Source organism: Eimeria tenella, genomic scaffold (assembly GCF_000499545.2).
Source record: "Eimeria tenella Houghton genomic scaffold, Eth_scaff146, whole genome shotgun sequence".
Taxonomy (NCBI): domain Eukaryota; phylum Apicomplexa; class Conoidasida; order Eucoccidiorida; family Eimeriidae; genus Eimeria; species Eimeria tenella.
In genome coordinates, this window is record NW_013541518.1 from 15,204 (window position 1) to 37,633 (window position 22,430).

Consider the following 22,430-nt stretch of genomic DNA (forward strand, 5'->3'; position numbering starts at 1 on the left):
AGCCAGTAGAATGGAGCAAAAAGCGACGCATACTCTGTGCAGAGCTGCGCCCCAAGAAGCGGGAAATATCCCGTAATATCTTTCTTTTATTTGTTTAAAGGAATAAAAACATGAAATAAAAGAATAAAAAAGAAACAGGATACGAGTTAAATGAAATTAGCGCCTGCTTTCTTCTCTTGAATCGACGCCTCAGCAGGCGAAACGCGCGTGTGCAGCCACAAGTCATTTTCTCCTCCCACACCTTCTGAATTGCTCTATTTTAGTGAATATTCTATTATTATTCAAATAGTTTTTACTTAATTCAATTAAGATAGTGGTTTTTTGTCGGGATCTGCACGCGCGGGAAGCAGACCAGTGGCTCACCCGAACCGCAACACAGAACATGCAAGAGTTGGAGCCCGATTTTCTCCCTCTCGCTCCGTTTCTGTCCTCATTTTGCTTCTTTTAAATTCTGTTTTAAATTGTTTTATATTTAGTTTAATTTCGGGAAAGATCAATTCGCAAAAATTTGGCGAAGTTCCGTTTTGTGCGCATTTGCTCCCACTGAACAGCCTCGTTGCTGAATGATATTCAGCTCTATCTCACCTCAAGCAGCAAAGCCCGCCCCATATAATCCCTGAAGCTTTCAAAACGTAGCAGCAGCCCCTGCAGCAACTGCAGCAGCAGCAGCAGCAGCTATAGCAGCAACACCTGCGAGGCCAGCAGCAGCAGCAAGAACGCGAGCAGCACCACCGGCAGCAGCAGAAGCAGCAGCAACAATAGGAACATCAGCAGCAGGTGCAGCAACACGCTCAACGCCAGCAGCAGTAGCAGCAGCAGCTGCAGCAACACGAGCAGCAGCAGCAGCGTTGCAGCAGCAGCAGCTGCAGCTTTTCTTCCGCTGCAGCCCGCCGACTGATGCAACGACCACCCACCATTCCCTCATCACCCGCACTTCCAGCCGCAGCAGCAACATCAGCAGCAGCAGCAGCAGCAGCAGCAGCAGGTCGGGGTTCAAATGGGGGGCGCTGCTTCTGCTGCTGCAGCTGAAGACCCGCAGCCGGAGGAAAAATGGCTGCTGGAAAATGTGCTGTTTTTTGACCCCAAGAATAGCCCGGGGCGGGGGGAGGTTGGGGGTGAGACAGCAGTTTTTTTATATTTGATTTGATTTATCTTTTGATTTAATTTCATTGTTTCGGTTTAATTTCACCTTTTGAATTTAGCTTCATCTTTTTAATTCAGTTCCGGATTCTCAGACTTTCCAAATGCTGCTGGAAGTCTTTATCTCCCGCTGACGCCCTTGGCCTCCTTGGGGATGCAGCGAATGCCCTAAACCCTAAACCCTAAACCCTAAACCCTGAACCCTAAAAGGTGTTTGTGGCAGTACGCTACAGAATTCGTGTTGGTTCCAGCTCTTACATTCACCTAAGACGCCTCTTGTTTGTGTAGGATGCCTGTGCTTTGTAGCTACCACAAAGGGTTTAGGGTTTAGGGTTTAGGGTTTAGGGTTTAGGGTTTAGGGTTTAGGGTTTAGGCGAAGCTGCAGCGCTTTCGTTGGGGACCGAAAGGGCTGCGCGCCGCGAGTGGGCTGGGGGGAGCGGGAGGCAGAGTGTGGGGAGTTTGAAAGCGGCGAGAGACACAAAGTGTTGGAAAGTGTTTTGAAATAAGTTTTAAATAAACAAATGTGAACAATTTGCTGTTGCATGCAGCAGCAGCAAGCCGCAGGGGCCCCACAGTGCGGCGGTTTACGCCCAGCCGCGCGAAGCTGCGGAACCGGAACTTTCGGGTGTACGTACAGCTGCTGGGAAAGCCGCAGGAGTTTCTCCTCAAACTTCTCAATGATCCTTTTTGTTGCATTTTGGTTTGCGACAGAGCCGGCAAAGAACTCAAACAAATCTCCACTGCCAGCATCAGATACATTCAGCGCAAGGACACCGTGCGCCCTGCTGCTGGTGCTGCTGCTGCCGCTGCTGCTGCTGCTGTGTATGCTGGTGCTGCTGCAGCTTGTGCTGCTGCTGCTGCTGCGAACGCTGGGGGTGTTGCTGCTTACGCTGTTGCTGCTGCTGCGTACGCTGGTGGTGTTGCTGCTTACGCTGGTGCTGCTGCTGCTTACGCTGGTGCTGCTGCTTACGCTGGCGCTGGTGCTGCTGCTGCTTACGCTGTTGCTGCTGCTGCTTACTCTGTTTTTGCTTTTCATTTAATTATGTGTTTGGGGTGTAGCTTGGATTAATGCAGTTCAATTTGCTGCGCCGCTCCTGTGCCCATTTCGTTCAGGTGTACAGACACTCCAATTTAGTGGAAAATCTAAATTACATTTTTCGCCGATTATACTTTTTGCTAATTATATATTTTGCAAATTATATTTTTGCTTTAATTGCCTCTTTCGTATTCAGATTAACTCATTTGCACCGCATTTAATGAATAAATAAAAGATTCAGTTAATGAAATGCATGCAAACTTTTATTCTTTGAAATGCTGCAGTCTGCTGAGGTGTACGTACGGACCGACCGAAGGGAAACTGCGTCTCTTTCTTTCGAATTTGAAAACGAACAAGAGGCGGAATTATTTGCAGAATATGTTTTGACTTTGTTTGGGATTCAAGTAATTAAATAATTAATTAATTAATCAATTGATTAATTAATTAATTAATTCTGTTTGCTTTTTTTGCATTTGATCTGCTGCCGAGCCTCTTTAAATTCCGCTGCTGCTTTCTGCCTGTTTTAAAAGCGGCTTAGCTTTTCAGGAAATTTCATAATTTTGAAAAAGATATTAAATCAAATAAATTTATTTCTAAAGTATTTTTCTGAATTATTTTTCAATTTAGTCTTTGCTGCTTTATATTCGCTTGGCTTGCTGCTGCTCCGTCTGCCTCAGGTGCATTTCTTTGGGACGAAAAGAATGGGAAACGCGCGGCCGCGTACGGATCTAAACCCTAAACCCTAAACCCTAAACCCTAAACCCTAGGCTTTGTAGTGTGCTGAACAGGGTTGGGCATGCTTTAGTTTGTTTGCATTTCGGCAGACAGTAGCGTGCTTCTAGCCCCCCGCTGCCACAGACTCTTCTGCTGATGCTGCTGCTACTTCTGGTGCTGCCGCTGCTTCTGCTGCTGCTGCTGCTGTTGCTGCTGTTGCTGCTGCTGCTGCTGCTGCTGCTGCGCAGTAGACTTAAGGGACCGGTCTGACTCGAGCGATGATTCCATCAAAAGCTACGAGCCAGAGGTTATGCCCAAAAGGCAAAATCGGTAAGCACCCCAAACTTTAGCTAGCTAGCTAGCTAGCTACCTAGCTAGCTAGCTAGCTAGCTAGACAATAACATAGCCAGCTAGCCATTTCGCTAGCTGCTTCTACACATAGCCAGCTATCCGGCTAGGAGGCGAGCTAGCGAGCTGGCTAGCATCTTTTCCATCTTGGTGATAGACAACTGGCTAGCTAGCGAGCTAGCTAGCTAGCTAGGCAGCTAGTTAGCTAGCTAGCTAGGCAGGTGCTTAGCTAGCTAGCTGACTCTTACTCACTATGAGGTGCCAAAGACGCAAAAATCTTGCGAACGGCTCCAGCTAATAATGCTAGGCTCCAAGGCTGAGGGTTTGGCGTTTAGGGTTTAGGGTTTCGGGTTTAGGGTTTAGGGTTTAGGGTTTAGGGTTTGCGTGCAGGGCCCAGCGGAGGGCGCAGGCGCTGCAGGCGCGAACGGGCTGCCCCTTGCATGGGAATGAGCCTTGCCGCTGTGCTGTGGAGAGGCCTGCTGTGGACTTTTTGGTGGGGTTTGTGTTTATTTGGAAAGAGTTTGAAGATTCTTGGGATTTGTTCGCATGCATTTGCACGAAATGGCATTTCTTTTGGCCTCTTTTGGGCCTTTGCTGCGCAGAAAGAACAAGTTCAGCGAACTTCAGAAAATAAAAATGAAGAAAATTTAAATTCCAAATGCATTTCTTTCCACAGATTTTTCTATTTTTGGGGTGGTGTTTATTTTTGTTCATTTTTAATGGAAGATTTGACTATGAATACATATCAGTGTATATAAATAAATGAATATATAACATATATATATGTATATTTGTGTATTTCCTTTTAAAGAAATAAATGCAAATAAGTAAACATATATATATACACATATATATATATATATTGCATTAGAGCCAGCGCCATACAAAGAAGAATGCTCTGCGTGGCTCGTTTATTATTCATTATAACTTGTTTCTTTTTTGTTTTTTGTTTTTGTATTCAGAAAAGAAATAAATACGAAACAGATTCTTCTTCTGATGAAGAATCTGAAATCAACGCCAGCCATTCCCTCAGATACCCAATAGCCATAGACGGGCCTTGCGAAGCAGGTATTTTCTGATTTTTGAAAAAAGAAATTGATCATTTAATTCATTTATTTTTTGTTTAATTCCTTAAGCAACAAATAAATAAAAGAATCTTTAAATTGCTATTTTAGCAGTGCAAAACAGGCAGATGGCCACAGCAGCTGCAGCTGCAGCAGCAGCTGCAGCGGCAGCTGCAGCAGTAGCTCTAGCAGCAGTTGCAGCAGCAGAAAGCTGCTTGTATAGGCATGCCTACGCGCAGATCCATCATCTATATTCACGTAAATCATGTAACTTTGCATGCATGCGCACTTTGATGTACATTTACATGCAATGCATGCGCATGCAAACACGCAAAAGTCCACATAAATGTGCATTACTGATTTGTATGGAGAGTATTTGTTTACAAATATGCAAGTATATGCATGCATGCATGAAGCGCTATAAGATAAGAAGGGAGAGCATTTGTTTATGAGTATGCATGCACATGCATGCATGCATGCATGCAGCGCTGTAAGACAAGAAAAGAAAGCGTTTATTCAGAAGCATGCAAACGCATGCATGCATGCACGCATGCATGCATGCGCAAGTTGCTGAATGCTCTAACATGACGATGGAAGCAGCAACTCGTGCATTTGAGGAAAAGAAGTGAAAAGGCAGCGAAGCTGCATGCAAGTTGCATGCAGAGTGCAGCAAAGTGCAGCAAAGCTGCATGCAAAGTGCAGCAAAGTGCAGCAAAGCTGCATGCAAAGTGCAGCAAAGCTGCATGCAAAGTGCAGCAAAGTGCAGCAAAGCTGCATGCAAAGTGCAGCAAAGTTGCAAAGTGCAGCAAAGTTGCATGCAAAGTGCAGCGAAGTGCATGCAAAGCGCATGCAAAGTGCAGCAAAACGCATGCAAAGTGCAGCAAAACGCATGCAAAGTGCAGCAAAGTGCTGTGAGTGTGCAGGCAAAGAGCTGCGGCTAAACGACTTAGGCGCTCGCGGCTACGGGCGAGTCAAAGCCAAAGTGGCCGAATGGTTTGCAGCTTCCAGGCCCGGCAAAGACCCAGTCTTCCCCCCCACCTGCGAGGCCGTGGGCGTGGCCTTTCGCCTGCAGCACAGACACGTCCGCAGCAGCAAGTGCATGCATGCATGCATGCATGCATGCATGCATGCGTGCGTGCGTGCATGCAGGGAGCTGCAGGAGCGTGCATGCACGCAGGCTTGCAGCCATTCGTGCTGCTGTTCCTGCATGCAGCCTTGCATGCATGCATGCAGCGCCTTCGCAGTGATGCAGCTGTGCATGCACGCATGCGCGTAGAGTAATTTAACGCATGCATGCATGCGTAGATATCTGTGCATGCATTCAGGCATGCATGCATGCGCAGCAAGTGGCGTGCATGCATGATTATTTGCGCATTTATAATTTGAAATTAATTTATTTTTTATTTTCTTCTTCAGGTTGGCAGGTATATCCAGCTGAGAGCCTCCCGGCGTCTGGATTCCTCAAGTTCAAATCCCTTTGTCTATTCTTTGGCTGTCAAGGGCCCCGTAACTGTTGATGATGGAACTGCGAGAGATATGCTGCTTATTTTGACGCAAGTGAGAAAACAATTATTTAAATTATTTAAATTATTTATATTATTTATATTATTTAAATTTAGCTCCAAGTTGGGGCTGTGAGGCGCGAGGCCACACCCACAATTTGCATGCGCATGCAGCACTTTTTGCACTTTTGTAATGGGAAAGCTGCTGCTTTTCATCTGCACAATCTGCTGCACTCAGTTGCGCGCATGCCAATGATTTGCATGCGCTTTTAATGATTGGAAATGCAGATAAAAGGTCCTTTCATCTTCGTTTTGCTCCGTGCTGCTGCATGCAAGTGCATGCGAGTGCAAGTGCATGCAATATTAGCCATTTGAACTAAAGAAAGCCTTTTTATTAACTCATGTTTGCCAAAACAGTGCCATTTGCATTTACATTTTAATTGCAACTTGCACTTTTGCCGGGATATCTGCATGCACGCGTGTTTGCAAGAGTTCAGGTGTCAGGGTTGAAGATCCAGGATGCAGGGTTTGGGGTTCAGGGTTTAGGGTTTAGGGTTTAGGGTTTAGGGTTTTGCTGCTTCGACTGCAGCGCGAAGTGAGCTACGAAGTCACTTGCAAGGGTGCAGATCTGCAGCTGCTTTTTGGGCTTTCCCCAGCGGCCGTGGGGTCTTCGCCGTTTTTCGATTTGACTCTGACTATGACTCGAGAGGTGCATTTTTGCAAGATAAAATCAAATAGATCTTTCAAAGAAATAAATACTTTAAATGGTATTTTTAAATCCAGAATGCAGTGCAAAACGCCGAAATAAATGCAGACTATTAGGGGGTCTAATGCATGCAAAATGCATGCATTTGCCCACTCCCCTGCTTTGCTTGTTTGCTGCTGTCCACCATCTCGAAATAAGTATATTTAAAAGCGTTTTTTCGTGTTTTTAATATTCATTTTGCATGAAGCTTCTGCATGCACTTCAGTTGATTTGTTTGAATGCAGACTTTCTTGCATTTGCATGCGGATTTATAATGGCTTTTGCCTTTTTGTGATTGCCCGACGCCCCGCATGCACTCAAATTAGAATAAGAGCCTCTAATGGATATATTCTGCATGTTTGTGCATGCGCATGCATGCGCATGCATGCGCATGCATGCAAAAGAAGCTTCTTTGCATGCGCCCGCGTCTATACATGAATATGAGTCTTTGTGGCTCGTCTTTGCATCCAGAGATAACGAGGAAATACAATTAAACTCAAAAAAGCACAAACGGCTCAATTTCCTTTTTTATTTCTGAACATGCGGGTGTACAGACAGCTGGAAACCTTTAATCTCGCGTTTCCGTTCAAATTCAAATTCAGAATTTCGAAAAGCTGCATTTGAGTGTGCGACTTGCAGGCGCTGCTGTTGTCAGTTTCAGTGCCTTCTGCGGAAAACCCAGTGGCTTTGCAAATAAATTATAATTCTTTTTTTGTTTCTTTGTTGGGAGAAGAAGAATTAGACGAAAGAGAAGAAGAACTCAAACTCCGCCTCCATTTGCCTTTCTTCAGGTGCGCTGCTGCGCATGCAGCAGCCCAGCTGCTGCTGCAACAGCCGCGAAACTCAACTACTTTGCTTTTAATTTGTTTTTAATTTGTTTTTAATTTATTTTAAATTCAATTTAATTCGTTTTTAAGTCAACTGTGATGCAGCAAGGGAGAAAGGGCCGCAGATTCTCCCCAGTGGCTTCTTTTGCCAGTGGCTGTTGTGCATTTTGTCCAAACATATTTCCGAAACATTACATCAAACTATAAGTCAATAAAGGCCTACTTAGGCACATGTGCAAATATAAATTGGTGTTTAAAAGAAATAAATCTAAACAAACAACTTTAAAAGAAATAAATCCAAACTTGTTTTCAAGTTCTTGTTTATGGAGTGTCTGTACATTGTTCTTGCGTTTGTGTGTTTGGATGCATGCCGACAAGTGCATATCTTTATATCTTACCTCTATATATATATTTATATATAAATAAATACATATATATTTATGAATATATATAAATATATATATAAATATATATTTATATATATATAAATATAAGTATATATTTATAAATGTATATAAATATATACATTATAAATACAGATAAATAAGTATAAATATATATATGTATTATCTGCATTTGACTTTATCTACAGACCCCTACATTTTTAAATATTTATATGTTCATGCAGATTCAGATTATTTTCTTCAAAGTTTATCTGCAGATGGCTGCATGCATTTACATTTGGGAATCTTAAAAGACTTCTGTAAACTTTTATATTTCCAAATTTGCATTTGTGCATATACACTCGCTTACGTACACCGTGGGGTGTATGTACATGTACACCATGGGGTGTACGTACAGCACAACTATGTGTGCGGACTTTTACTGCAGACATTTGTGCAAATATGTATTGTTGTGTAACATGTATAAAAGGATAATAAGTTTAAACACTATTGCTAACTTAAAGCCTAACTTGTATATTTGAAAACTAAACTTAAAAGCCCATTTGTCTTTTATTTGCGGAGTGCTGCTGCAGCCCTCTGAAGAGCATTTTTCAAGTTGCCACGGCGGAGATTTTTTTGCCTTCTGAAGCAGCTTTGCGGGCAGTTTACCACACAGTTTGCTTCTACAGACTGCAGCGGGGCAGAGGGGTGAGTTTAAAAAGAAGTGGAAATCTTTTGCGGCCTAAATGCAGAAATCCCTGTTGCCAGAGGTGTACGTACACCTGAGTAGTGCAGCTGCATGCGCGCCATTTCTTGTGCATTCAGCTGTACATACACAGCAAGTGTATCTTCTATATGAATGAAAATAAAAGAAAAATAATTTATTTGTAATATATACTTAACATATATACTTGTGTTGCATATGTGCAGGTAAATATATATGCATGCAAATAAATGCATATATCTGTTTCTTTTTTAATTGCCTCAACTGATCTAGAATATGCAAAAAGGAGATTTAATTAGTTGAATATAGTGTGCAGAGTCAAAAGCTTTATTTATATAAGTGTTGGAAGTTTAAAGGAGAAGTTTATCTCGGTTGCTGCTGCCCAGTTCAGGTGTATGGACAGCTGCTGCTGCTGCTGCTGCTGCTCCGTTTGCACTTGCTGCGGCAGGTGCTGCTGCGAGGCGCTGCTTTGTTTGTCTTTTTGCCTTTATTAGTATTTATTTTAGTTTATTTGTTTTAATTTTAGATTTATTTGGCTATAATCTTCCATTTTGTTCTCGCTGCTGTTCAAATCGCTGCTGCTGCCTGAAGCCTTCTGCATGCAGCGCATGCAGGAAGTGCAGAAAGCGAAAGCCAAGCGAAAAACGAGCAAACAAACGAACAAAAGCAAAACCAGCACCAAAACAAAGAAATAAACAAATAAATAGATAAATAAATAAATAAATGAACTAATTGACTAATTAATCAATAATGATGACTTGTTTGCTGCAGTCCTTCGACCGCTGGGCCCGCGACTTGGAAACGGGAGATTATTCATTTTTGAAAAACAAATATGCCCGACTCTGGGCAGACACCCCGTGGGGTGTCTTCGCAGCTATTGAAGGCACCGCAGAACAAGAGGCAATCAACCCTTTGGCTTATGCGCAGCAGCTCATTGCTAAATACCAACACGAAGACCCAAAGCCGCAGTAGCTGCTGCTGCTGCTGCTGCTGGAGCTGCTGCTGCTGCAGCAGGAGCTGCTGCTGCTGCTGTAGCAGGTGAGGCAGACAGTGCTGCTGCAGCAGCAGCAGGAGCTGCTGCTGCAGCTGCTACAGGTGCGGCAGCAGCTGCTGCAGCATGGGGGCTGCAGCTGCTGCTGCTACTGCATCACTAGCAGCAGTCCCTGCTGCAACGGCAGTACAGCTTATGGCCGCTGCAGCTACTGCAGCAGCAACAGCTGCAGCAATAGAAGCAACTGCTGCTGCTGCTGCTGCACAGCTTCCGGCAGCAGCAAAAACTATCTTTCAGAGTCCAACTATAGGGATGACCCATTACAAAATATTTTCTGTTGCAGCTGCCATGCTAGACAATAAAGGTAAACACAAACCCTAAAACCCTAAACCCTAAACCCTAAACTCTGTTTTATTTGCTTCTTCGCTTTGCTCCTTAGGGATTCAAGCCTTGCGCGCCAGCACTTGTCTATGCATAGAACTCCGAACCCTGAACCCTAAACCCTAAACCCTAAACCCTAATCACTAGGGTCGTAGGCATACCGCTGTGCTGCTGCTGCCACGCAGCTGCCAGCCACTTGCATGCAAATGAGGAATGAATTAAAAGTTTAATTTCTTTTGCATGCAAAACTCTTCTTTTTAATGAAATTCAATGCATGCAATTGAAGAACTAAAAGTTCAACTTCTTTTGCATGCAAAACTCTGTTCTTTTTAATGAAGTTAAATGCATGCAGACCCGCCATATGTGCATTTAGTGCAGGTTTCTCTGCAGTGCATGCATCAAAACCCTAAACCCTAAACCCTAAACCCTAGGGACCAGGCTGCTCACGCGCTGCTGCAGCAAGTTTGGTCTTCTTAATTCTTTCAATTCCTTTTCCTTTTCATTTTCACTTTTCTTTTGGCTTTTCCCGAGCCTCTGTGGAGAGTCTTTCGAGAAATTAAACACTTAATGCACAATTAAAACACACTTTAATTATAATATATTTTAATTTAATTAATTGGAATAAATAAATAAATGGAAACAACACAAAAGAGTCGCCGCCGGAGCGCATGCAAGTGCGCTGCTGCGGTGTACGTACACCTGAAGGCCGGCGCGAAGCTGAACAGGGGAAAGCGAAAAGTGAATTTAAATCGAAAAAGAAAAAAAGAAAAATAATAATTAATTTGGAAAGTAAAACAATAAATACAAGACTTATTATTATTAGTGTCTGGCAGCAGCTGCAGCAGCGCGCAGCAAAACCCCAAAGTTCGTCAGGCCCTTCTTTTCCCAAGAGCCGCATGCAGCGCCAAACCCTAAACCCTAAACCCTAAACCCTGCAGCAGCCACAGACCACTGCCTGCAGCCTGCTAAACCCCAAACCCTAAACCCTAGGCCCGCAGCACCAGCTGCTGCAAAACCCTCGGCAGCCCGCCAGCGGGAACTCACGAGGGTTTGGGGCTTCGACTTTGCGAGCCAGCTGAGGGTTTAGGGTTTAGGGTTTGTGCAGCTGACGCATGCGGGCTAGTGGGGGCAGAGGCTGGTGATACATGGTCCTCTGACGAATTCCAATTAGCAAATTAATTCAATTAAGTTAATTTAATTAATTTATTTAATTAATTAAATTAATTAATTTAATTATTTTATTTATTTATGCAAACAAAAAGGGAAGGAGGCAGCTCAAAGACAAGCAAGAAGAAGCCATGCCCAGCGCATGCATGCGCCTGAAGCGCTTCTGCAGCAGCAGGAACTTCGCTGCTGCTGCTGCAGGACTATCTGCTGCTGCTGCTGCTCCTGCTGCTGCTCCTGCTGCTGCTGCTTCCGCCTTAGCCACCACTGCAGCAACAGGCTCGTCGGGCTTCGCCCCCAGTTTATCTGCTGCTATTTCCCTTTCCTGCAGCAGCCGCACCTGCGAGCCAGCAGCAGCAGCAGCAGCAGCAGCAGCAGCAGCAGCAGCAAATTGACCAAGTTCATTTACACACTCGCATGCGCACCGAACCAGGCAATCGTACGCCGCTGCAGCTGCTGCAGCTGCAGCAGCAGCTGCTGCAGCTGCAGCAGCAGTTGCCGCCGCAGCTGCTGCAGCTGCTGCCGCAGCTGCTGCAGCTGTTGCTGCTACACCTACTCCTACTGTTGCTGCTGCTACATCTGCTCCTGCTGTTGCTGCTGCTACACGTGCTGCTGCTGCCGTCGCTGCTACACCTGCTGCTGTTACGACCGTTGCTGCTGCTGCTACCACCGCTGCTGCTGCTGCTGCTACACTTGCTGCTGCGGCTGCCGCTACACACTGGTGCTACCACCACCCCCGCTGCTGCTGCCCCTACCCCCGCCGCCGCCACCGCTGCTGCTGCAGCAGCAGCAGCTGCTGCTGCTGCTGACCTGCTTGGGGAAGAAGAAGCAGGAGTTGGCGACGTTGAGCAGCAAACTGGCGCATGCAGCAGCTTGGAGTCTTTTGTGGTTTAAAGCCAATTCACAAGTTGTGAAAAACAGCAAAGAAGAAAAGACAGAAGAAAAACAAGAAAACAGCGACAAGTGGTCCGACTGAAACGCAACTGCAGCGCAGCAGCAGCAGCAGCAGCAGCAGGGAAGTCGGGCTTTCAAAAGGAATTCTTTTCTTTCTTATTCAAATGAAACCTTCTAATTGTTTAAATCAAAAGTTTTAATTGACCAACAAATGATCCACATTGATCTGCAAAGGCATTTTTTATGTCGGGCAATAAATTAATTAAAATAAAATAAATCAATAAAATAAATAAACAAATACATAAACGATAAACAGTTAATTAGAAATAAATGGACAATAAATTGATAAACAAATAAAACAGCTGTTCGCCATTTGCTGCTCTCAATGCGGGCAAAAGGCACATCTGCAGGCCTCCCTATACACCCTAAACCCTAAACCCTAAACCCTAAACCCTAAACCCTACGTTTGCAAGAGGCAGCCCCCAAGCAGAAGCAGCTGCGCATGCAAGCGGAAGGAAGCAGAAGCAAGAGACACGTGGAGCAGCAGCAGCAGGGAGACACGTGGAGCAGCAGCAGCAGGGAGACACGGGGAGCAGCAGCAGCAAGGTAGCGCGGGGAACAGCAGCAGCAGCAGAGAGACGCGGCAAGAAGCAGCAGCAGCGGGAGAAGGCGCAGCAGCAGCAGCAGGACACGGGCAGAGCAGCAGCAACAGGTTGGCAGGGGGAGCAGCAGCAGCAGCGAGGCGCGCCAAGAAGCAGCAGCAGCAGCAGCAGCCGCAGCAGCAGCAGCAGCAGCACGTACTGAGGAGCTTCCTGTTGAGGTGCTTGCGCAGCAGGGGAGAGCCCACGAAAAGGACCCAAACGCTGGAGCCAAAAAGGGCCCCGAAGCTGCAGTTCAAAAAGGCCCGCAGCCCCAGCAGCAGCAAAGGGTTGTTGTCAGTTTGCTGCAGCAGCGAGGGCGCCAGCGACAGCGCCGAGGGCGCGCACAGCAGCAGCGCAGCAGCGCCGCTGCCCGCAGCCACCAGCGGCAGCTTGCTCAGACACCCAGCCATCCTCAGCAGCAGCAGCAGCAGCAGCAGCAGCAGCAGCGGGGGAGGCGGGGAGCAGCAGCGGGGGGCAAAAGGCGCTAAAAGCCCGGAAGGAAGCGAGAGAGGCGGGAGAACGGGTAGAGGCAGCAGCAGCAGCAGCAGCAGCAGCAGCACTGGGTCCGGCGGCAGCAGGGGCGTCAGGAGCAGCAAAACGGAAGCCCGGAAAGCCTGCTGCTGGTGTGTTGCAGCTTTTATTGCTTATTTCGTTAATTTGGGAGTTTTGTTGCGAAAAAGAAAAGAAAAGAAACGGGAAACAGCAGAGCCCGGCAGCAGCAGCGCGCGCGGTTAGCCTGCGCAGCTTGAGAGGCTGCTGGGGGCTGGGGTGTATAGACAGCTTATTTTTCCGATCTTTTCCGCTTTATTGAAAACTGTTTTGCAAATTAGAATTCTTCCAAAAGATTTAATTAAATCAAACTGTTTATTATCTCCTCTTCTTGAAACGCGCAGCAGCCAACAGCGCCGCGCCACCCCACTTGGCGCTGCTGTTCCTTCTGCAAAACGCGAAACTCGCGAGTTTCAAAGCATTAAAGAATTAAATGGAATACTTTCTGAATTTATTTTTTATAATTCTCCGTTTTATTTATTTCTTATTTGTTTTTATTTTCCTCTTCTCCCCCCGCTGCTGCAGATCCCCGCAGAGCCACCACCCGCTGCTGTCGGCCACGGAGCCCAGCAGCAGCTCTGCGGGGCCCTGCAGCCCCCAGCCGTCTTCTTCTGTATTTATTTTATTTATTTTAAATTAAATAAATTAAAAAACAAAGTTGCGCAAAATACCCGCAAAAAAGACACTTAATGCCACCCCCTCACCCCGACTTCCCACACACTCAATGATCCGCGCCGGGGGCCCCCCTCTTCTTGTCTTGCTGCTGCTGCTGCTGCTCCATTTTGCTGCAGAGCCCACCCAGTCTTTTCTTTTCTGCGCCTCTCCTTCTCTGGGGGCCTTGGCGCCTCGACACTGCCCCTGCAGCAGCAGCAGCAGCAGCAGGTGCAGCAGCAGCAGCAGCAGCAGCAGCTGGGCTGCAGCTGGGAAGCCCCTCCTCTCTCCAAAACAGCAAATCAAAGGGCCCCCAGCTGCCTTCTTGTCCAGATGGGGGGCCCCCCCACTGGGGCCCCCCAAAAGGGGGGCCCCCGGGGCCCCAGGGGCCCCCTGGGGCCCTCGGGGCCCTTGGTGGCCCCCCGGGCTGGCGGGTTTAGAGATGAGCGAAAAGCACTACAAGCAGCAGCTGATGGTGAGCCTTTGCTCCTGCCTGTCGGGTCTAGGGTTTAGGGTTTAGGGTTTAGGGTTTAGGGTTTAGGGTTTGCAGTTCAGGACGGAGGAAGATGTGCGTGGGGGCTGAAGGTGTTCTTTCGAACCGCAGCAAAAGCAACTCCGAAAAGAACTCCTTCAATAGATTTAGCTCATTTAACAAATAAATAATAAATTGAATTAAGTGAACTAATTGAATTAATTAATTCATTTGAAACTGCTTTCCGCAGGGCAAGAAGTTCACCTCCAAGGGGCGCTCTTCGGTGTCTAGACACTACAGACTCCGCGGCCGCCCGCGGCTGCGAAAGGCCTCCGGCCTTCCGTCGAATCCGATCAAGTTGCCGGCGCGAAGGTGTTTGAAACAAAACAATTTAAATTAAATTTTAATTTAATTTTAATTTAATTTTGATTTAATTCTAATTTAATTCTGAATTCTATTCAATTCCGCCAAATTCCAGAAAACGCGCAGGTCCTGCGGCAGCTGCAGCAGCCTTCCCGATGTGCGCGCCGCTGCTGCTGCTGCGCTGCTGCTGCGCTGCTGCTGCTGCTGCTGGGGTTTAGGGTTTAGGGTTTGGGGTTTGTGGGTGGAGCAGGTGCATGTTGTTGGGGAAAATGGACAACCGGAAGGCTAAGCGGGTGAGCCGCTCGGGTGTACGTACACCGCGAGTGCAGCGGCTGAACCTTTGCTGGAAACGCCTCTGGTGGGAAGCAGCAAAACATTATGTGCTGCTGCGGCTCTCGGCGAAGGGCCTCAAAACCATCAAGAAGTATGGCCTCCAGCGAGCAGCAGACAAGTTCCGACTCAACCTCAGCGACAAGAGGCTCTTCGCCGGCTATTCCCACAGGTCCTCCAGCAACAGCGCTGCTGCTGCTGCTGCTGCTGCTGCTGCTGCGGCGTGTCCTAGACCCTGGGCTGCGTTGATCCCTTTACGTAAGTGCCAAAGCTTATGGAAGTGTTTTCTCTTTCTGTTTGTGCACTGCAGAGGAAAGTACCGAAATATGGTACTGCCGGAGGCCTCAGGGGGCCCCCCAGGGGGGCCCCCTGCGAGTGTGTCTGCAGTTGGGGCCCCCGTATGAGTGCAGCGTGAGGCAGCAGAGGCTGCTGCGGAGCAGCAAAAGCAGCAAGAGGGAAAAAGGGAGGGGCAACGAAAGAGAAGCAGGTGGGGCGTGCTGAGGTGTACGTACACCTGAGGAGGCGTTCGTGTTCCGAGGGGTGCTGAGGTGTACGTACACCTGAGGAGGCGTTCATGCTTCGAGCAGCAGCGGCTCTTCGAGCGACACAGTGAAGGTCTTTGCGTGTTTTTCGCCGAAGTCCAGCTGCGTGCAAGTGAGCAAAAGGGAAAATAAACAATTAATTAATTAATTAAATCATTTAATTTAAATTTTAATTTTACGTCTCACAATTATTATTTTTCTTCCCGCGTAAAACGGCGCGAGGTAAACAGGTATTGGAGCTGGCGGATCTGCTGCTTCATTTTCGTTTTCTGGAGCTGCATTTGAATTGTTGCATGCAGAAAATGATTTAAATTTCAGAAAATAATATTTGAATTGAAGATAAAGGTGTTTTAAATTTCAAAAAGGATCATTTGAAGTGAAAGTGCAGACTTGCCTTCGGCCCGGTTCACGATCACGCAGAGCTGAGCTGTACGTACACCCCAGATGGCGCCACTGGCTGAACTTGAACTTTCGCTTTCTCACTATTTGTGCATGCGTTATAAAGTCCCATTTCAGGATTTTTTTGAAGAACTGCTGCTGAGGGAGCAGCACTTAAGTAAATCACTTGGCCTCCCGAGCCCTGGCTGCAGAATTCCACAAGTTCAACAAACTGCAGCAGCTGCTGCCCGGCTTGCTGCTGCTCACCTGCTGCCGAGGACTGCAGCAGCAGCAGAAGCAGCAATGAGTGAAAGAAGCGGAGACGGAAACTGCGCCACTCACTCTCCTGCGCCTGCTGGGGCTCCTGCTGCTGCTGCTGCTGCTGCTGCAGCGGCTGCTGCAGCTGCTGCTGATGGTGGACGTCGGCGCCGACTTCAACAAGAGTTCTGCAATTCGATTTATTTGAATTTTGCAAAAGTTTTGAAGTGCAGAAGAACGAACTTGACGACGACGTCGGCTTCCTCTTCGAAGCTGCGGGCGCGAGGTGTACGTACACCCCAAGCTGCAGGTCTGTTGCTCTTACGCCTTCGCCAGCCTCTTCGTCAGAACATTTTGAGAAGAGCGTTTTGCATGCGTTTTGAGTGGACAGACTTCTCCTGGGAAAGTGTGGAGCATTTGTTTGGACAAAAAGCAGACTTCAATTTAATTCCTTTGCAAAATCAAACAAGACAAATTCACCTTGCATGCGCTCTGGGGTGGGCGAGCTCAGGGTTTCCTGCAGCAGCAGCCACTCCGGGGGTTTGCTGCTGCTGCTGCTGCTGCTGCTGATTTTTTGGTTTTTTGCGCAGATTTTCATTCTTTGTTTTTCGTTCAAGTGGAAGTAAACAGTGTCTGGACAGCGCATGCATGAATAGGTCCTTTTATGGATTTCCATTCCCTTTTTGTCTTAACTTCTTTTCGTTTTAATTTCTTTTTTGTTTTAATTTCCTTTTTTTCCAACTTTGTGGCTCACTGCACTTGGCCGTGGGAAACACTTGCTGCGTCTTGCGAGGCAACTGCTTGGCCTCTTTGGGTTTATTTATTTCAAAGACTTCTTTTTTAAAAGGCCCTTTCACGAAGATCTTGCCGGCGTTGGGGCTGTAGGTCCTTTCGAAGCAGAGCTGCAGCAGCAGCAGCAGCAGCAGCAGCGGGGCTCTTAACTATGAAAAAAAAGGTCTTCAAGTTAACTCACGGGGGCAAACGCCCACAACTGGGCTCTTGTGCTCGCGCCCACATTTTGAACTGTTATCCCGTTGGCCTGGGAGGGGCTTTCCCGCTGCGGCTCGCGGCTGCGGAGGTCTGGCTCACCAGAACAACAATAATGAGTCCATTCTGGCGAAATTAAAGGAAATTAAGCAGATTTAAAATCAAAAATAAAAAGAATAAAAGAATAAAATGGAGTTTCGGCGAAAGTCTCAATGCGAACTCACCGGGTTCCGCGTCGCCGGCGCAGTCAGCCGTCCCCCCGGCTGCGGAAACCCTTCATTGCAAATTCAAATGTCGCAAAAAGTGAATTGGACTTACTCGAGTGCCCACGAGAACATCTGCAGGCCCGTCAAACACTAAGTCGAGAGCTTCTTCGAAATCTTTGTGGGTTTCCATCATTGCAGTGAACGCCGCGGCCGCGCCGCGAGTGCTGCCCACGGCGGCGGCGTGCATGGCCGCTGCGTGGAGCAGCGAAAGTGACAGGAACGGAAGCGAAAAGCAAAACATAACAACTGCATTTAATTTAAAACAAAAATGGCGAAAGAGTTTTGTGGGGCAGCCGCCGCACGGGCCGCGAAAACTTGAACGAGGGTTCTGGAGCTGCCTATACACCCGAAATTCGCCGGCTGAATGCAAATTCACTTCTGTGAATACGCCACTAATGTTGATCTGCGTCTTTTGCTGGAAAGCCTAGCCCGTTAATTTAAAAAAGAATATTTAAAAGTAATTCTATGGAATCTTTTTGTTTCGCCGGCCGATTAAGCGCAGCGAGAAACCCAGCGCAGCAGCCCGCCTCAAGGCGGATCGCTGCAGGAATACCCGCGGATTCCTCGCTTTCTGCTTTTCGTTTCGAGCAAACGGAATCCAATTTGGATTTTGGCGAAGAGAAGAAAAAGAAACTTGGAAAAAGTATCGGGCTTTCCCCCGGATCGCCCCCGTTCAACTCGGCTTGGGCGGCGGCGAAAGCTGGAAGCCGTCGCAGGCCAAGCCCAAGGCACTCACTTTGCCCATCAACACTTTGAGGTCACTCGTTTGCATTTCCCGCGCCACGTGGGTCAGAACTGCGTGGGTCACTTCCATGGCTCTGCATGCAGCACTCTTGCAAAACTTGAATTCCAGTTTTGCCTTTTTGAATTCTTTCAAACCAGCTGCATGCACTGCACCCACGCCCCGCTGCAGCACGGACTGCAAGCTCTCAGAAACTCTGCTGCTGTGGAGCAGCAGCTCTCAGCCTGCCGCAGCAGCAGCAGCAGCTGCTGCTGCTGCTGCTGCTGCGGCAGCTCTCAGCAACGACGGAAGCAGGGGAGATGCTGCTGCAGCAGCCTATAGGCGGCGGCGCGCTGCATGGACAGAGTGGGTTTGTTTTGAATTAGTTTGCAGTTGAAATGGCGAAGTGGATTTATTTGAATTAATTTGGAATTGAATTCAAACTGACTTTCTCTTCCCCTCAGGAGACTCAAGGGCCTCCGGCGCAGGCACCAGCTGCGCACTGTTGCGCGTCTTCGCGTGGGCGCAGTTGGCCCTCCCGATGCAAATTAAAAATTCATTTTCTTCTTTTCTTTCTTTTTCAAAACATGCAGAATGGACAACTCCGGCCTTCTCCATTGCTTCCTGCAGCACGCAAGCAGCACAGGCTCCCCAGCTGCCTCCATGCAGCGGCTGCAGCGCAGCAGCAGCGCTGCAGCACAGCAGCACTGCTGCGGCACAGCAGCACCGCTGCAGCGCAGCGGTGCAGCAGCGCAGCACAGCAGCGGCGCGGCGGTGCAGCAGCGCAGCAGCAGCAGCAGCGGGCAGCTGAGGCCGGGTGAATGGGGGCCCCTGTACCTTCACAGCGGGGCTCAAAGCGTAGACCCTTTCCCCCGCGCCCTCGAGCGACTGCTGCACGTGGGGGCCCCCTAGGGGGCCCCCCAGGAGGCCCAGCAAAGGCCAGCCTGAAAGCCAACAAATTGAAAGCGAAATGGCAAAGAAGAAAAATGAGGCTTGAGCAGCAGCGGCGGCGGCTCCCTTGAGGCGAGCAGTGCAGTGTCCGTACATCTCAGCGGGCGCGCATTGGCTGTCGAAAGAGACTTTTAAACGCAAAACAGCGAAATAAAAGTGAAAAATTCGTTTTCAAAAGATAAATTCATTCTAAAAAAGCTTCCGGAAAACAAGTAAGCAGCCAGTTGCACAGAAGGAGCCGGAAACCCCGCCGGTCGGCAACGGCCGCTTGCACGCGGTGGCTGTACACCCCAATTCGGATTCACGAGTTCACCGAAAATATATTCAAATTCAGAATTATTAAATCTGAAATAAAGTAAAAATTGAACTCAGACTTCAGTTTTCTGCGAGAAACCAACACCCAATGTCTCAGCAATGCAGACAGCCTGCAGCTGCTGGGGGGCCCCCAGAGGGGCCCCCCAACAAGACTGCTGAATGCTCTTGAAATAGCGGAGAGTTATTCCATAATTTCAGTATTATATTTAAAATTAAAAAAGTAATATATTACGAAGTTTTAATTTTTTTGTTTGTCTGCCTGTTGGCTTTTTTTGTTTTTTTTATCAGATTTGTTCAGTACTCACTTATGCATGCGCTCCGCGCCTGCGCCTAATGCTTTAAAGAACTGCAAAAGTGCTGAACTGTAAAAACGAAAAATGAAAATGAAGTTTTCAGACGCTCAGCTGCTGCAGTCCTCGCCAGGTGTACGTACACTAGAACTAGCTGCAAGTGCGTACGAGTTCCACTTCGTTTCATTCCTTTTGCTCGAGTTTATTCCTAAACGTTTAGTGATGCCTCCCATTTAAATTAATTAGTCTCAAATGCCTTTTTTGAGCTGCAACACACTCACTTTTCACCTCAATATCTGACAGCCACCTCACCAAACCCTAAACCCTAAACCCTAAACCCCGAATTTTCTGCCTCGCTTCCAGACCTCTTTCTGCGCTAAGATTCTGCAAAACGATCCACTTTTTATTTGCCACTTTTTGTTGCTTTATGGCCTTATTATTTGGCAGAATTAGAAAAGATAAAAAGGAAATAAAATAATAAAAAAGAAAACAGAAAAAGAATATAAATTGCTGCTGCTGCTGCAGCACCGAAGCCTCCTTGCTGCGCTGCTAGCTGATGAAAAGCCTGCAATTGAGAAGCAGCAAATAATAATAAATAGCAAAGAACAACAACAACAACACCAACAACAACAACAATAATAATAATAATAGTAATAATAATAATGAAAAAGTAATAAAATAAAAACAAGTAAACTATAGCAGCAATTAAATACTCCAGTGTAACTCATGGCTCGAACTGCTGCACCCACAGCAGCACAGAAAACTGCAAATTAGTTGCCTTCCCCCCCAGCAGCAGCAGCAGCAGTAGCACCAGCAGCTGGTGCTGTTGCTGCTGCTGCTGCTGCTGGCCCCAGCCCCAGCTGCTATTCAGCAGCTGAGAGCCCCACTTTAAGTTATAAGGAACTTCCTCTAGAAACTGGCTTTCTGGGATTCCCGACTAAAATAAACTGACTAAATAAATTAAATAAATTAAATAAATCATTTAATTTAATTAATTATTTTATTAAATTAATTAATTAATTGGATCAATTAATTTGATTAGTTGATCACTACCTCAACCAAGACACACTGAGTTTATGTTCTTGACCTTAGCCCGATTTCTGCTGCAGCAATTCGCAGCAAACCGCCGGGGCTTCGGGGGCCCCCAGGGGGCCCCCAAAACCCCGGGGGGGCCCCCAGGGTCTTTCCCCTTGGGGCCCCCCTTGGGGCCCCCGCCGCCCCTGGGGGGCCCCCCAGGGTCTTCAGGGGGCCTCCAGGGGCCCCTTGGGCCCCCCCTGGGGCCCCCAAACACCCTGAAGGGCCCCCCGGGGTCTTGAGGGGGCCTCCAGGGACCCCCTGGGGCCCCCAAAGCCGCAGGGGGCCCCAGCAGAGTCTTGAGGGGGCCTCTAGAGGCCATTGGGGCCCCCCTTGGGGCCCCCAAAGCCCCTGGAGGGCCTCCGGGGGTCTTGAGGGGGCCTCTAGGGGCTCCCTCGGGCCCCCCTTGGGGCCCCTTGGGGCCCCCTTGGGGCCCCTTGGGGCCCCCCTCGGGGCCCCTCAGACAAGATGAGCTAGGAAAAAAGGCAGGAGAAGGGGCTAAGGGAAACTGCGTTGCATGCAAGTAAAAATTTGTTCTTTTGGAAGGAAAAGAAAAGAAAGGAGGACACAAGTGTGGCCTTAGATTTGCTGCTGCTGGTTTGCTGCTCGTGGTTTGCTGCTGCTGGTTTGCCGCTGCTGGTTTGCTGCTGCTGCTTTGCCGCTGCTGGTTTGCTGCTGCAGCGGCTGCTGCTAAGAGCCGAGCCCGAGCAGCGAGTTCAAGTCCACCTCGACGTCCAGCAAGTTGGCTGTGTACAGCTGCTGCAGCAGCTGCGCACAAGCAGCAAAAGAGGGCCTCAAAGAAGGGTCTTGCTGCAGGCAGCTGCGGAGAAAGCCCCTGAGGGGCCTCGGGATTTTGTCGAGTGGGGGGCTGACTCCTCCGTACCCCACGACTGTTATGAGGTGCGCGGAAGACGCAATTCCTGCAGCAGCAGCAGCAGCAGCAGCAGCAGCGGCAGCAGCGGCGGCGGTGGTGGTGGCGGCCCACATCGTTTGCTGCCCTCGCCCCACACCCGCACCCCGTTCAGCAGCAGCGGCGACGCAGCAGCGCCTCGGGAACGCTGCGGCTGCAGCAGCGCCAACGAAGCAAAACAGCAGCAGCAGCAGCAGCAGCAGCAGCAGGGAGTTCGCTGCTGGCTGACCTGAGAAGGGCAAATCGCCCATAAGCATTTCCCAGAGCACAATGCCGAAGGAGTAGACATCAGCAGCGAAGGTGAACGGCTCTCCGCGCAGAACTGCAGCAGCAACAGCAGCAGCAGCAGCAGCAGCAGGTGACCCCCCGCAGCTGCACCCCTGCCCCTGCGCGCCCCTGGCTGCGCGGCCAGCCGCTCACTCTCGGGTGCCATCCAGTGGTGGGTGCCGACGCAGCCGAGGTGGGCGGCCTGGGGGTCCTGCTGCTGCTGCTGCTGCTGCTGCTGCTGCGCCGCAGCAGACCAGTCCGGCCCGCCCGCGGCCTCCACAATGGTGGCCAGCCCGAAGTCGCACAGCCGCACCTCCCCAGAAGCAGTTATCAAAATGTTGGGACTCTTCAAGTCGCAGTGAAGAACTCCTTTTTGGTGCAAGTAGTTCATCCCCAGGGCCACCTCGCGGGCCAGCTGCAGCGCGCGGGCCAGCGGCAGCGGCTGCTGCTGCCGGTGCAGCAGGTCGAACAGCGAGCCGCCCCCCACGTACTCCGTCACCAGCCCGTACACGGGGGGCCCCACAACGCCCAGCAGCAGCAGCACGTTGGGGT

The 22,430-nt window shown here is 48.7% G+C and overlaps 5 protein-coding genes across 5 annotated transcripts; 2 read left to right on the forward strand and 3 right to left on the reverse strand.

Annotated features, from left to right (window-relative positions):
- Nucleotides 1-997: 997 nt before the first annotated feature.
- Nucleotides 998-9,455, forward strand: ETH_00007615 (uncharacterized protein; the record flags this gene model as incomplete). The annotated part of the gene is made up of 14 exons (XM_013373431.1): nt 998-1,115; nt 1,689-1,767; nt 1,852-1,915; nt 2,461-2,580; nt 2,854-2,896; nt 3,139-3,220; nt 3,629-3,731; nt 4,201-4,306; nt 5,226-5,383; nt 5,719-5,859; nt 6,394-6,513; nt 7,189-7,340; nt 8,353-8,467; nt 9,255-9,455. The coding sequence occupies 14 exons, from the start codon at nt 998-1,000 to the stop codon at nt 9,453-9,455; spliced, it is 1,602 nt and encodes a 533-aa protein (XP_013228885.1).
- Nucleotides 9,456-9,600: 145 nt separating this feature from the next.
- Nucleotides 9,601-15,323, forward strand: ETH_00007620 (50S ribosomal protein L28, putative; the record flags this gene model as incomplete). The annotated part of the gene is made up of 7 exons (XM_013373432.1): nt 9,601-9,838; nt 11,351-11,458; nt 12,433-13,284; nt 13,895-14,229; nt 14,477-14,598; nt 14,837-15,091; nt 15,230-15,323. The coding sequence occupies 7 exons, from the start codon at nt 9,601-9,603 to the stop codon at nt 15,321-15,323; spliced, it is 2,004 nt and encodes a 667-aa protein (XP_013228886.1).
- Nucleotides 15,324-17,061: 1,738 nt separating this feature from the next.
- Nucleotides 17,062-17,537, reverse strand: ETH_00007625 (uncharacterized protein; the record flags this gene model as incomplete). The annotated part of the gene is made up of 2 exons (XM_013373433.1): nt 17,062-17,181; nt 17,403-17,537. 2 exons carry the CDS (start codon nt 17,535-17,537, stop codon nt 17,062-17,064), a joined length of 255 nt encoding a protein of 84 aa, XP_013228887.1.
- A 486-nt stretch (nt 17,538-18,023) lies between these two features.
- ETH_00007630 (uncharacterized protein) lies at nt 18,024-19,814 on the reverse strand (the record flags this gene model as incomplete). The annotated part of the gene is made up of 4 exons (XM_013373434.1): nt 18,024-18,168; nt 18,520-18,695; nt 18,909-19,015; nt 19,796-19,814. The coding sequence occupies 4 exons, from the start codon at nt 19,812-19,814 to the stop codon at nt 18,024-18,026; spliced, it is 447 nt and encodes a 148-aa protein (XP_013228888.1).
- Nucleotides 19,815-21,391: 1,577 nt separating this feature from the next.
- On the reverse strand, nt 21,392-22,269 carry ETH_00007635 (Serine/threonine kinase, related; the record flags this gene model as incomplete). Its single annotated transcript, XM_013373435.1, has 3 exons — nt 21,392-21,621; nt 21,841-21,933; nt 22,032-22,269. The coding sequence occupies 3 exons, from the start codon at nt 22,267-22,269 to the stop codon at nt 21,392-21,394; spliced, it is 561 nt and encodes a 186-aa protein (XP_013228889.1).
- Between the last annotated feature and the right edge of the window lie 161 nt (nt 22,270-22,430).